The sequence below is a fragment of the Neoarius graeffei genome, chromosome 3 (genome assembly GCF_027579695.1).
Source record: "Neoarius graeffei isolate fNeoGra1 chromosome 3, fNeoGra1.pri, whole genome shotgun sequence".
NCBI lineage: Eukaryota > Metazoa > Chordata > Actinopteri > Siluriformes > Ariidae > Neoarius > Neoarius graeffei.
The window spans coordinates 21,399,381-21,415,053 of NC_083571.1; the positions used below are offsets into that span (position 1 = coordinate 21,399,381).

A 15,673-nucleotide genomic window follows, 5' to 3' on the forward strand; every position below is an offset into this window, starting at 1 on the left:
GCTTTATCCTGTTCTACAGGGTCGCAGGCAAGCTGGAGCCTATCCCAGCTGACTACGGACGAAAGGCGGGGTACACCCTGGACAAGTCGCCAGGTCATCACAGGGCTGACACACAGACAACCATTCACACCTACGGTCAATTTAGAGCCACCAATTAACCTAACCTGCATGTCTTTGGACTGTGGGGGAAACTGGAGGAAACCCACCCGGACACGGGGAGAACATGCAAACTCTGCACAGAAAGGCCCTCGCCGGCCACGGGGCTCGAACCCGGACCTTCTTGCTGTGAGGCGACAGCGCTAACCACTACACCACCGTGCCGCCCATCCATGAAATTTATTTGTATTTTTATTTCCACTTTCACTTTTTTTTTTTTTTTAATTCAAACCTGAGATATTCTAAGTTTGGTTTTCCAATGGTGTGATGTAGTACACAGTTATTTATTGCACGTGCTCTGATTGGTTGACCTCAAACACTACCTCGGGTAGCCCTTCTCAAAGGCTACCAGAAGTAATGTTTTCTGTCTGTGATCTACCGTGCTGCCAAATCACCGATTGGTCAAAGATGACATGCACATGAGAGGGGAAACTTGTGTCCAAAAATTGGAATACGCTTGCGACAGAAAATCACCCATGTGTGCTGGGTTTAAAGGTTTTTTTTTTTTCTTTTTCTTTTTTTTCTAAAGGCAGTGCACAGAACCCAGAAGTAGTATACTGTAGCATTGAGTGTCGAGTAAAACTCCTTTAAATAAACTGCCTGGCACCCTCCCCCCCAAAAAAAAAAATTGGATGGAAATGAGCAAATATTTAAGAGCCTTTGATTGAATAATTACTGTTGCAGTGATTTTAATACGTTTCAGCTGGCAACAATTCTTTTAACCCTAACTGATGCAGTGAGTAGCTTCTAATTTCTAAAGAAGCCATGTCAAGATGTATCCCGTGGTCATGGAAAAAAATGTTACTGTGTTTCAAAAAGGTCAAATTACTGGCCTGTGTCAAGCATACAAAACAACTAAGGAGATTGGTGAAATGCCTGGAATTGGGTTCAGAAGTGTCTTAATGCATTATTAAAACCTGGAGGGAGAGTGGTGAACTGTCAACTTTGGGCAAAATGTGGTTGGGGGAAAAAATCTTGGCTGACTATAATTGGAGAGCACTTAAAAGAACAGTCCACCATACTTCCATAATGAAATATGCTCTTTTCTGAATTGAGATGAGCTTATCTGTACCTCTCCGAGCTTTGCGCGACCTCCCAGTCAGTCAGACGTGCTGTTACTCCTGTTTACTCCTGTTAGCAATGTAGCTAGGCTCAGTATGGCCAATGGTATTTTTTGGGGCTGTAGTTAGATGCGACCAAACTCTTCCACATTTTTCCTGTTTACATAGGTTTATATGACCAGTGACATGAAACAAAGTTCAGTTAAAAAAATTGAAACGTGGCGATTTTCTATGCTATGGAAAGTCCGCACTATAATGACAGGCGTACTAACACCTTCTGCGCGCTTCGACAGCGCATTGATACCTTCACTCCTGAGTGACGGTATCAATGCGCTGTCGAAGCGCGCAGAAGGTGTTAGTACGCCTGTCATTATACAGGGAGTGCAGAATTATTAGGCAAGTTGTATTTTTGAGGATTAGTTTTATTATTGAAAAACAACTATGTTCTTGATGAACCCAAAAGACTCATAAATATCAAAGCTGAGTATTTTTGGAAGTTGGAGTAGGGCTTTCTTAGTTTTAGCTATCTTAGGAGGATATCTGTGTGTGCAGGTGACTATAACTGTGCATAATTATTAGGCAACTTAACAAAAAACAAACACACACTCATTTATTTTCACCAGGGAAACCAATATAACAACTCAACATTCACTAATATACATTGCTGGCATTCAAAAAAACAAAAAAAACAAATCAGTGACTAATATAGCCGCCTTTCTTTACAAGGACACTCAAAAGCCTGCCATCCATGGATTCGGTCAGTGTTTTGATCTGTTTGCGATCAACATTGCGTGCAGCAGCAACCACAGCCTCCCAGACACTGTTCAGAGATGTGTACTGTTTCCCCTCCTTGTAGATCTCACATTTGATGAGGGACCACAGGTTTTCTATGGGGTTCAGATCAGGTGAACAAGGAGGCCACGTCATTTAATCTTTCTTCCTTTAGACCCTTTCTGGCCAGCCATGCTGTGGAGTACTTGGATGCGTGTGATGGAGCATTGTCCTGCATGAAAATCATGTTTTTCTTGAAGGATGCTGACTTCCTGTACCACTGCTTGAAGGTGTCTTCCAAAAACTGACAATAGGACTGGGAGTTGAGCTTGACGCCATCCTCAACCCGAAAAGGTCCCACAAGCTCATTTTTGATGATACCAGCCCATACCAGTACCCCACCTCCACCTTGCTGGCGTCTGAGTCGGACTGGAGCTCTCTGCCCTTTGCTGATCCAGCCACGAGCCCATCCATCTGGCCCATCAAGACTCACTCTCATCTGTCCATAAGACCTTAGAAAAATCAGTCTTGTGATACTTCTTGGCCCAGTCTTGACGTTTCATCTTGTGTGTCTTGTTCAGTGGTGGTCGTTTTTCAGCCTTTGTTACCTTGGCCGTGTCCCTGAGTATTGCACACCTTGTGCTTTTTGACACTCCAGTGATGTTGCAGCTCTGAAATATGGCAAAACTGGTGGCGAGTGTCATCTTGGCAGCTTCACGCTTGACTTTCCTCAGTTCACGGGCAGTTAGTTTGCGCCTTTTTTTTTCAACGCGCTTCTTGCGACCCTGTTGACTATTTTGAATGAAGCGCTTGATTGTTCGATGGTCACGCTTCAAAAGCTGGGCAATTTTAAGAGTGCTCCATCCCTTTGCAATATCTGTCACTATTTTTGACTTTTCTGAGTCCGTCAAATCCCTCTTCTGACCCATTTTGCCAAAGGAAAGGAAGTTGCCTAATAATTTTGCACACCTGATATAGGGTGTTGATGTCATTAGACCACACCCCTTTTCATTACAGAGATGCACATCACCTGGTATGCTTAATTGGTAGGAGGCTTTCAAGCCTATGCAGCTTGGAGTAGGCCAACATGCATAGAGAGGGTAATGTGGTCAACATACTCATTTGCCTAATAATTCTGCACTCCCTGTAGTGCGGACTTTCCATAGCATAGAAAATTGCTACGTTTCAATTTGTGTAACTGAACTTGTTTCATGTCACTGGTCATATAAACCTATGTAAACAGGAAAAACGTGGAAGAGTTTGGTTGCATCTAACTACAGCCCCAAAAAATACCATTGGCCATGCTGAGCCTAGCTACATTGCTAACAGGAGTGACAGCGCGTCTGACTGACTGGGAGGTCGTGCAAAGCTCGGAGAGGTACGGATAAGCTCGTCTCAATTCAGAAAAGAACATATTTCATTATGGAAGTACGGTGGACTGTTCCTTTAAACGCTTGGTGAATTTGAATTGTCAAAAATCAACAGTACAAGTCATTTTAATAGTGAAATAGGGTTTAATAATGAAAGTAAGAGCATTTCCACACTACCAATGTGATGAGAACTCGGATGATTGAGACTAAACAGCTGTGTGGCCATAAGAAAACCACCTGTTAGTGAGACTGATTGGGAAGAAAAGGCTACAGTTTGCTAGGAAGCATAAAGATGGGATTCTGGATCAATGGAAAAAGGCCATTATGGTTTGATTAATCCAGATTTACCCTATACCAGAGTGATGGGCTTGTCAGGGTAAGAAGGGAAGTGTTTGAAGTGATGCACCCTTCATGCATAGTGGCCACTCTACAAGCCTCTGGAGGCAGTATCATCAACTAGTCTAGGCTGAGAAACATTGTGTCTCAGTAAAATATAGTCAGCGGACTACCTGAACGTACTGAATGACCAGGTTATCTCCCATCAATGGACTTTTTTTTTTTCCCCCCTTCCCTGATGGCATGGGCATAAAATTGGGCTCAAATTGTGAAAGAGCGGTTCAGTGATTCATTTTCACAGATGAATTGGCCACTATCAAGTCCTGTCTTTAACCTCATTGAACATCGTTGGGTTACAGTATACTGGAGAAGACTTAGATTAGATTAGATAGAACTTTATTGATCCCTTTGGAAAGGTTCCCTCAGGGAAATTAAAATTCCAGTAACATCATTATAGGATAAACAGAGAATAGAATAGAAAAAAGAGAGAACTTCTAGATAAATTAAGTATTTACATATGAGTGATTCCATGCTTATGGGTACTGAAATGGAGACATGAACTTATTTTTAAAAATTCACCTAAAACCATTTCTTTTTTTACCATCAGGTCACAAAACATGTAATCTTTAATGAATGATATGTTAAAAGATAACTTTAATTTTCTGAGATGTAATAAAAACATATTTATATGCCAAAGTCAAGCCTATGAGTTCCAAAATGATGTCTGTTACATTACTTCTGTTACGATTGTCCATCTCGCGTCTGTTACAAATTAATTACAATCTAGCTATATACCATGTTAATCTTATTGAAAGAATGTGTATGTTTATTCTACTACACATGTTTATTAATTATATTTGCTAAAACATCACCTTCCTATGTTTCAAAAAGTAATTCTACATTGTTAAAATTGAGAATATATATGTCCACAACACTTCTGTTACGTTCTGACTTTGGCATATAAATGTTTTTATTACATCTCAGAAAATTAAAGTTATCTTTTAACATATCATTCATTAAAGATTACATGTTTTGTGACCTGATGGTAAAAAAAAGAAATGGTTTTAGGTGAATTTTTAAAAATAAGTTCATGTCCCCATTTCAGTACCCATAAGCGTGGAATCACTCATATACAAATATATTAAGATATGAAAAAAGTCTAGCAGGAGAGGTATTGCACATTTACAGTTGTGCTTAAAAGTTTGTGAACCCTTTAGAATTTTCTATATTTCTGCATAAATATGACCTAAAACATCAGATTTTCACACAAGTCCTAAAAGTAGATAAAGAGAACCCAGTGAAACAAATGAGACAAAAATGTTATACTTGGTCATTTATTTATTGAGGAAAATGAGCCAATATTACATATCTGTGAGTGGCAAAAGTATGTGAACCTTTGCTTTCAGTATCTGGTGTGACCCCTTTGTGCAGCAATAACTGCAGCTAAATGTTTCCGGTAACTGTTGATCAGTCCTGCACACTGGCTTGGAGGAATTTTAGCCCATTCCTCCATACAGAACAGCTTCAACTCTGGGATGTTGGTGGGTTTCCTTACATGAACTGCTCGCTTCAGGTGCTTCCACAACATTTCGATTGGATCAAGGTCAGGACTTTGACTTGGCCATTCCAAAACATTAACTTTATTCTTCTTTAGCCATTCTTTGGTAGAACGACTTGTGCGCTTAGGGTTGTTGTCTTGACACATGACCCACCTTCTCTTGAGATTCAGTTCATGGACAGATGTCCTGACCTTTTCCTTTAGAATTTGCTGGTATAATTCAGAATTCATCGTTCCATCAATGATGGCAAGCCGTCCTGGCCCAGATGCAGCAAAATAGGCCCAAACCATGATCCTACCACCACCATGTTTCACAGATGGGATAAGATTCTTATGCTGGAATGCAGTGTTTTCCTTTCTCCAAACATAACACTTAACATAACATAACATTTAAACCAAAAAGTTCTATTTTGGTCTCATCCGTCCACAAAACATTTTTCCAATAGCCTTCTGGCTTGTTCATGTGATCTTTAGCAAACTACAGACGAGCAGCAATGTTCTTTTTGGAGAGCAGTGGTTTTCTCCTTGCAACTCTGCTATGCACACCATTATTGTTCAGTGTTCTCCTGATGGTGGACTCATGAATATTAACATTGGCTATTGTGAGAGAGGCCTTCAGTTGCTTAGAAGTTACCCTGGGGTCCTTTGTGACCTCGCCGACTATTACACGCCTTGCTCTTGGAGTGATCTTTGTTGGTCGACCACTCCTGGGGAGGGTAACAGTGGTCTTGAATTTCCCCCATTTGTACACAATCTGTCCAGGCAACATAAGACTGTCTTTACGGAGATATGTCCCAGGTTACACCAGCGGTTGTTCACGTAAATGATGAGTCCCCCACCTTTTGCCTTTCCCACATGCTTTAGTGTCTCTGTTGGCTCTCACAGCAGTGAATCCCCGCAGGCCCACGTTAGCATCCGGTACGAGGTGTATTAGCCATGTCTCCATAAAGATAAATAAACTGCTCTCCCGGCAAATCTGCTGGTTGTTTAGTGCGGATAGCTCGTCAACCTTGTTTGGCAGTGAGTTCACATTCCCCATGATAACTGAGGGAATGGATGGTTTGTTGCACTGCCAGTTGTCCACTAGCCTAGCCTTTAGCTTAGCCCCGGCTTTGCAGCCCCTGGGTCTCCTCCTCAGCTCCGCCGGGATGGGGTGCCGTATCCCGGCTCGTCCCATTGCTTTCAGGGCCAGCAGCTCCTCTCTTGAATAAGCGAGAAAACTGGCTCCTGGTTGCGTGTTAAAGTTAAAAATATCCATGTGATATGAGGAAAAAAACCACACCGTCTTTTGTAAGAGGAGCAGAAAAGTAAGAGTGGGGAAAAAGAGGTAAAAAAAAAACCCTACAGAGCTCCTGGAGAGGCAGCCGTCTCAGACAGCGCCAATATAATGTCGCTCAAACCACTTAAGAGTGGTTTGACTCTCCTGTCACCAATACAAGATCTTCGCAAAAAATTAATGCAACTCTGGATGGAATTAAATGTTATGTTGTATAAGGTTGTTGAAACAATGCTACAGCAAGCACACATCATAAAGCTAAAGGTAGTTCAACGAAATGTTAGTGTTTGCGTGACCTTTTTTTTGTTTGTTTGGGTTTTTTGTTTTGTTGTTTTGGCAGGGCGCAGGGTATTTTAACATCAACTAAAGTTCATTGCCAGACAACAAACAATAATCCTTCCAAAAATTCCTTCACAACACCATTCCTTTGTTACACATATCAGCACCCTTTACAACCATGATGAGCAAACGCATTTCCAACTTTGTTACATCAAACCCATCTGTTATGAACATCTATGCACCAATCGAAGTTGCATAATTCCAAAAGTCACACTTTTTCTTCATTCTGATGTTTGCTGTGAACATTGTGAAGCTCTTAACCTGTATCTGAATTAATTTTATTATTATTATTATTATTATTTTTTTTTTTTACTTGTGCCACATGATTAGTTGATTTTACATAACTGGATAAATGTGCAGGTGTCCAGGTGTTCATAATAAAGTGGACGGTGAGTGTATAATCACCCCATTTTATAACCTATATCTGACATTCACAAGCTAAACACCAAGAAAATTCATGACACAATGATTTTTATGACCTTTGTTAGCATAGCTCAATCAGCTAGCTAGCAGCGTTCATTTAACTGTACCCTGTATTCACTTCAGCCCTGCCACAAAGCTGCTTTGCTCAGCCATGTAGTCACCAAAGCCTTTCTTAGTTTTCTTAGTTATTTCATTACCAATAAAAATACGGTAATGTCCAGTTATTCCAATCACTTGAAATGTGATAAATTCCCCAAAACAAAATGTTGTTTAAACTGAATGCAATTTTTTTTTTTTTTATTACAGCAAGCAAAAAATGCAGTGAAATACACAGTTGTATTTGTTACCATCTGTGCTGCACTTCTTTTGATTGGGTAAGTCCATTTCTTACAAGAGCCACTAGCTTAATGTCTGTGTGTGACTGTGATTGAAAGATTTTTACCTCCACCAACTTTGTTTTGAGGAGGTTATGCTTTGGCATCTATTTGTTTGCTTGACTGTTCCCAACATAACTCCGAAAGTAGTGAACAGATTTTGATGAAATTTTGAGGAAAGGAAGGCCATGAGCCAAGGAACAATTGATTAGATTTTGATGCAAATCCAAGTATGTGGCTTGGTGGAGGTATGCACTCTACTGAATGCCCTTCTGGTTTTTAAAGGATTGGCATCTGTTTGGGGGGATTGAATTTATCATGTGTTTATTTATGGAAAGTTTGAAAATGCCAGCTGTTAGTGCTTGTTGGTTAATTTTTGAGCACCAGTTAGGTTTGAGACAAGAGTACAACAGTTGATATGCAATAATTAACAATGGTAACTGCTGATAGATTCCATAAATCATAATGGCAATCAAGTTGCATGATTTTAAATGTCCATCAGAAAAAGATGTACCTTTTGGTAATGTGTGTTTCATTTTGGCCTATTTTGTAGTACTTCACAAACCTTAAGCCTTTGTTATCTGACTTTGGAATGGGGAACAAACCATCTCTCTGTGATGCATATTAGCTTCTCTTGTCCATACTTGCCAAAAAGATAAAGCTGGGCTTGATTTCCACACATGGGATATCTTTGCTTGCAACATATGAGCAGGGGCTTAAATTAAGAAAATGAAACCACTCTAGGGTAATTTTGCAAAACAAAAGTATCTTGGCTGCTGTTCAGCACAGAGCATAGATTATATCATACATGAAAATCCCTCACCTTTCAGCGAAATTCGCCGTTTTTAAACCAAAATGGGTGACCTACGTGAATCGTGTAGATCCGATGAGGAAAAAAAATTGGGGGGGTTGATATTGACCCAAAGGGCAAGGAGGTCGCTTCGCACCCATAGACAGTTTGCGCCTCCTCCTCCTGCTTTGATATTGACGCCATAGCGACGAGTACATCTCGCTGAGAAGGGCAAGCAGCAGCATTTCGCGCCTCTTCTCCTGCTGGCCAGAGCGTGCACACATCAGAGTGCAGACCAGACCACCAGAAGCTGGAAGCTGGATTGAGTCATCGGACTGAATTTCCTACTTTTTTCAAACTTTCCTGATTGCTATCAAAACAAACAAAACTTCCGGCTTGATTACGTCAGCATTCGAAAGAGGGCGCGCGTGTCTTTTGACAATCCCTGTGTCTGAAATTGCTCGCTACTCACTATATTAGGGCACTGTATAGTGGAGACGCCATTTTGTAGTGCTGTCCGTGCTGAAAGAAATCAAAAGTCTCAAATTTGATTTAACAAAAGACCGCAGCAAAGAAGAAAGTATTCAGCCTTGATTTAAAAAGAACTGAAAGCTGCAGGTACTTCCATATCTTGGCAGGCTGAGTGGTATGCTGGGGCACCTCTTGCCAGCAGACCAGGATATCTAGAGGGAACTTGTGCAGTTCAGTGTTGACCTGACCATCCCTAGCTTCAAGGAGGGAGAGAGCATCGTGGAGTGGTGGGGTCATGTCTTCGACAAACCAGACAAGTACCCCTCCCTGGGTGCACTGGTTAAGTGTTGCCTCTCCATCTTTCATGGACCTAGAGTTGAGTCCTCATTTAGTCTGATGAATGATGTACTAGTGCATCTCAAAAAATTAGAATACTGTGAAAAAGTTCAATATTTTCCATCAGTTATTGAAGAAAGTGACTCATTACACATAAACTAAAATGTTTCAAGCATTTTTCTATTTTAATTTTAATCAGTATGGGCATACAGTACAAAAACATAAAAAAAAAAACCCCATCTCAAAATATTAGAATATTTCATTTCGAGTTTGAGTAAAACAGTATAAACACAGTGTAACTCTCGGTCTAGTTCAGTACATACAACCACAATCATGGGGAAGACTGCTTACTTGACTGTTGTCCAGAAGATGATCACTGATGCCCTCCACAAGGAGGGTAAGCCACAAAAGGTAATTGCTGAAAAGAGTGGCTGGAAAAGGTGCACAAGCAACAGGGATGGCCGCAGTCTTGAGAGGATCGTCAAGAAAAGTTGATTCAAGAACTTGGGAGAGCTTCACAAGGAGTGGACTGAGGCTGGTGTCAGTGTATCAAGACTCATCACAAGCAGACATCTTCAAGAAAGGGGATACAACTTTCGCATTCCTAATATCAAGCTACTCCTGAGCCAGAGACAATGTCAGAAGTGTCTTATCTGGGCTAAGGAGAGAAAGAAATGGACTGTTGCTCAGTGGTCCAAAGTCCTCTTTTCAGATGAAGGTACATTTTGCATTTAATTTGGAAATCACGGTTCTAGAGTCTGGAGGAAGAGTGGAGAGGCACAGAATCCAAGGTGTTTGAAGCCCATTGTGAAGTTTCCACAGTCTGTGATGATTTGGGGTGCTGGTGTTGGTCCACTGTATTTTATCAAGTCCAAAGTCAACACAGCCATCTACCAGGAGATTTTAGAGCACTTCATGCTTCCGTCTGCTGACAAGCTTTTTGGAGATGCTGATTTCCTTTTCCAGCAGGACTTAGCACCTACCCACAGTGCCAAAACTACGACCAAATGGTTTGCTGACCATGATATTACTGTGTTTGATTGGCCAGCCAACTTGCCTGACCTGAACCCCATAGAGAATCTATGGGGTATTGTCAAGAGGAAGATGAGAAACACCCAACCCCAAAATACAGATACGCTGAAGGCCACTATCAAAGCAACCTGGGCTTCAATAACACCTCAGCAGTGCCACAGACTGATCACCTCCATGCCACACCTCGTTGATACAGTAATTCATGGTAAAGGAGCCCCAACCAAGTATTGAGTGTATAAATGAATATACTTTTCAGAAGTTGGACATTTCTGTATTGTAAATCCTTTTTTTGATTGATCTTAGGGAATATTCTAATAATTTGAGATACTGGATTTCTGATTTTCATGAGCTATAAGCCATAATCACCAAAATTAAAACAAAAAAGGCTTTAAATATTTAACTTTACATGTAATGAATATAGAATATATGAAAGTTTACCTTTTTGAATTAAATTATGAAAAAAAAGGAACTTTTTCATGGTATTCTAATTTTTTGAGATGCACGAGTAATTGATCAAAGGAGTGGCAACATGAATGTGGAAACCTTTAATGCAATACAGACGGTCAAGTACACGCTGATGTCCGGGGGAAGACAGCTATGCAGCTCTTTAGAAGGGAGGACGTGAAGTTTGGGGAAGTGGACAGAACATGCGGTGTGGCGATGTAGCTTACAGCAGGTTATGGTCGCTGAACTGCTGGCTGTCCAGGTGGTGCTCTGAAAACAGTCTGGGCTTTATAGATAATTGGGCTAATTTTGAGGGCACTGCTGGCCTGTTAGGGCGGGACGGTATCCATCCCACTCGGGAAGGTGCTGCTCTCATTTCCTGCAGCATAGGTCATAGTCTCAGAACAGGCCTAGTTAATTTCTGACAATCCAGAGCCAAGGCCAGGGAGTAGACGAACAGGCTAAACCGACTGTCTGCTAGCTGCACAGAGTCGTCACTCAGGGCCCACTACATCGAGACTGTGTCTGTGCCCCGAGCTCAACAAAAAGGTAGAAATTTTCAGAGAGTTTGTTCCAGTAACCTAATCAATATAAAATTAGATCATACTGACTGTACAGCTGCTGCCAGCACCTTTGATCTAAAGGTGGGGCTATTAAATATTAGATCTCTTACATCTAAAGCGCTAATGGTTAATGAACTCATTACTGATCAGGAGTTTAATGTACTGTGTTTAACAGAAACATGGATTAATATATAGCATTAAATGAAGCGAGTCCTCCTGGATACAGTTATATACACCAGCCTCGTCTAACTGGCAGAGGAGGAGGCGTCGCGGTTATTTATAGCGATTATCTAGGTGTAACACAAAAACCTGGTTATAAATTTAATACATTTGAAGTTCTTCATACTCATATAATGTATGTAGCCTCGAAAAATAAGTCTACCCAGTTAATTCCATTAATTATTATTTACAGGCCCCCGGGGCCATATTCTGAGTTTCTTTCTGAATTTGCAGATTTTTATCTCAGATCTGGTTATTTCCTTAGACAAAGCTTTAGTTGTCGGAGATTTTAATATTCACTTCGATAACCCAGAAGACCCTTTAAAAACAGCGTTTGTGTCCATCTTAGACTCAGTCGGGATTAAGCAGAATGTCATAGGACCGACCCATAATGGTGGTCACACCCTTGATCTAATACTAACATTCAGATTATACGTAGATAATATAGTCATACTTCCACAGTCTGAAGTTATCTCAGATCATTGTCTCATCTCATTCAAGATATGTCTGAGTAATAATATATGCACCTCACCACGCTACTGTATTAAACGTACTTTCACGTCAACTACTGCACAAAGCTTTATAAATGATCTCCCAGAGCTGTCAACTTTGATTGGGTCACTGTCAGCCCCTGCAGAACTTGATCAGGCAACTGAATGCTTAGAGTCAACATTCCGCCATACTTTAGATAATGTAGCTCCTCTAAAAAGGAAAATGGTCAGACAAAAAATTAGCACCCTGGTATAATGATGACACTCGCACATTAAAACAGACCACTCGAAAATTGGAACGTAAATGGCGTCAAACAAAATTGGTAGTGTTCAAATTAGCTTGGAAGGAGAGCTTCCTGAAGTATAGAAAAGCTCTTAGTGCTGCGAGATCAACATATTTCTCCTCCCGAATAGAAGATGATAAAAATAATCCTAGATTCCTATTTAATACTGTAGCAAAATTAACCAGGAATAAGTCCACTATCAACACATGCACACCTGTAGTATGTAGTAGCAACGACTTCATGAATTTTTTTTTAATGACAAAATTGAGAATATCCAACAAAAAATTCAAACTACTAATTTAAGGTTAGACAATGAAAGTGACCTTGTAGTTAACAATATAACTGTATCAGATCATCGGTTAGAATGTTTTACTCCCCGAAAAGAAACTGAATTACTTTCATTAATCTCTACATCAAAAGCCTCAACTTGCGTACTAGATCCCTTACCGACACATCTATTCAAACAGATAATGCCTGGAGTAATTGAACCGCTTCTAAAAATAATAAATTCTTCTCTTATGATTGGCTATGTACCCAAATCCTTTAAACTAGCAGTTATCAAACCCCTGATGAAAAAAACCTGACCTTGATCCCTGTCAGCTGTCCAATTATCAGCCAATATCAAACCTCCCCTTTATCTCCAAGATCCTTGAAAAAGCTGTGGCACAGCAGTTATGTTCATATTTACATAGGAATAACATCCATGAAATGTATCAGTCAGGATTTAGACCTCATCATAGCACAGAGACAGCACTGGTTAAAGTAGTAAACGACCTACTGTTGGCGTCTTATCAGGGCTGTGTCTCGCTGCTTGTGTTGCTTGACCTTAGTGCAGCATTTGATACCATTGATCATTCCATTCTTCTGGATAGACTAGAAAATGTTGTGGGAGTTAAGGGAATGGCCCTCTCCTGGCTCAGGTCTGATCTAACTGATCGTTATCAGTATGTTGATATAAATGGTGATATTTCTAGACGTACCGAGGTAAAGTTTGGTGTTCCACAAGGTTCTGTCTTGGGTCCACTGCTTTTTTCTCTATATATTCGTAAACATTGTATTAGTTTCCACTGTTATGCTGATGACACACAGTTGTATGTCTCTGCAAAACCTGATGAGAGACACCAGCTTAATAGAATTGAGGAATGTGCTAAGGACATTAGACACTGGATGCTTATTAATTTCCTTCTGCTTAACTCTGACAAGACTGAAGTACTTGTGCTAGGACCACATACAGCTAAAAGTAAGTTTTCTGATTACACAGTGACTCTGGATGGCCTTTCTGTTTCTTCACGTGCAGCAGTAAAAGACCTCGGAGTGATTATAGACCCCAGTCTTTCATTCGAAACTCACATTGATGACATCACCCGGATAGCTTTCTTTCATCTCAGAAATATTGCAAAGATAAGAAATTTAATGTCATTGCATGATGCAGAAAAACTAGTCCATGCTTTCGTTACCTCCAGGTTGGATTATTGTAATGCCTTACTGTCTGGATGTTCCAATAAATGCATAAACAAGCTCCAGTTAGTTCAAAATGCAGCAGCAAGAGTCCTTACTAGAACTAGAAAATATGACCACATCACGCCTGTTTTATCCACACTGCACTGGCTCCCAATCAAATTTCGTATTGATTATAAAATACTACTATTGACCTTTAAAGCACTAAATGGTCTCGCACCACAGTACCTGAGTGAACTTCTGCTCCTCTATGACCTGCCACGCCTACTTAGATCAAAAGGTGCAGGCTATCTGCTGGTACCTCGTATAGTGAAGGCTACATCAGGGGGCAGAGCCTTTTCTTACAAAGCCCCACAGTTATGGAACAGCCTTCCAAGTAATGTTCGGGAATCAGACACAGTCTCAGCATTTAAGTCTAGGCTGAAAACATATCTGTTTAGTCAAGCCTTTTGTTAATGGTGTTTATGAGGTAAAGGAGTAGATCTGGAGGGTCCTCAGACCTAGAGTGTTTTGGTAAACTGGGATGTATGGATGCTGTCAGTCCCCACTCGCTTGCTCACTCGAGTTTGTTGACGGTGTAGTGGCTGGCTGCTTTATGTCCCGGGGCTCCCTCATGCCTGTGTTACCTTCTGGCTCTCTCCTTTTATTTATGCTGTCATAGTTAGTTGCCGGAGTCCCTGCTTGTACTCGGTGCAATATATATACGGCTCCTACTTATTCAGGTGACATTGGGCATACTTAACCACCTGTGTTTTCTTTCCCTCCCCCCCACCCCAAATCTGTTCCTCTGAGTTACATGGAGTCAACAGTAAATCTTTTGGTGGAGAGGGTGGAGACCTCGACTGGCTATCGTAGCCTGCAGGGAATCGGCCGTCAGACATTCTGTCGCATGTCCCAGACCCGGTGAAATGTAACTGAATTGTCTTGGCCAGCCCTAAGGGTCCCATCTGCATCTCATCATTGCTGAGGAGTGTGCTCCCATCACCCAATCAAGCATCCAGCCAGAGCAGGTCATGATATATTTTACCATATTAACATGCCATTGTTGTGTGTTATGCCTGATGTAAAGAGACTCGTCTCTGCGAGCCTACCACACAGATTTAATACTTGTCATTTTTAGGGCATACCTAACAACCTGTGTCCCCCCCCCCCCCCCCCCCAAATCTGTCCCTCTGAGTTACATGTTGATCCTGGGATTGAGATGCTGGCCTCTTCTGCCCCTCGGACCTGCTTGATCCATCCTGGTGCCCTGTGTCTGGTCGGAGTTTTATCGCACCGCTCCTGTGAAGGACGGCCCCATGAGGACAGTTGAGGGTTATACCTGTTAAAACTGTTAATATTATAGTCAGGCTGTCTGTTGTTGCCCAAATGAGGATGGGTTCCCTTTTGAGTCTGGTTCCTCTCAAGGTTTCTTCCTCATGTCGTCTGAGGAAGTTTTTCCTTGCCACCGTCGCCACAGGCTTGCTCATTGGGGATAGATTAGGGATAAAATTAGCTCATGTTTTAAGTCGTTCAAATTCTGTAAAGCTGCTTTGCGACAATGTTTATTGTTAAAAGCGCTATACAAATAAACTTGATTTGATTATTGTGCAAGAACATTAACTCTGCAGCAGCCACATACAAGCACCAGCAGAGGGTGAACAAGGAGGAAAAGCAGCAGCAGAGCAAGTATGGCTCTCAAACAACTTGCAGTGCTCAGCAGGCCAAGAAACAGACTGCTGAAGGAGAGAAGCAGGCAAGGCTGAAACATGTGGCAACTCGGCGAAAGCGGGCCATGGAGACACTGGTGGTCCAGGCAAATAAAAGGAAAAAAGATCACCATTCCTTGTGTGTTCTCCACTTTCTTCGTTCTATTATTCGCATTTTTTTTCCAGGGCATAATTTCACTATAACTACATGTATTTGAATTTGTATTTGTACT

At 41.2% G+C, this 15,673-nt stretch overlaps 1 protein-coding gene across 6 annotated transcripts in view; it reads left to right on the plus strand.

Annotated features, from left to right (window-relative positions):
• Nucleotides 1-15,673, plus strand: part of lmbrd1 (LMBR1 domain containing 1) — a 254,422-nt gene that overhangs the window by 71,423 nt on the left and 167,326 nt on the right. For all 6 annotated transcript variants that reach the window (XR_009654288.1, XM_060916476.1, XM_060916479.1 and 3 more), the window contains exon 5: nt 7,597-7,664. Coding sequence is in view for 5 of the 6 variants with exons in the window: in XM_060916476.1 (XP_060772459.1) it covers nt 7,597-7,664 (68 nt within the window). In the remaining variant the exon portion in view is untranslated. The remainder of the gene's footprint in view (nt 1-7,596; nt 7,665-15,673) is intronic.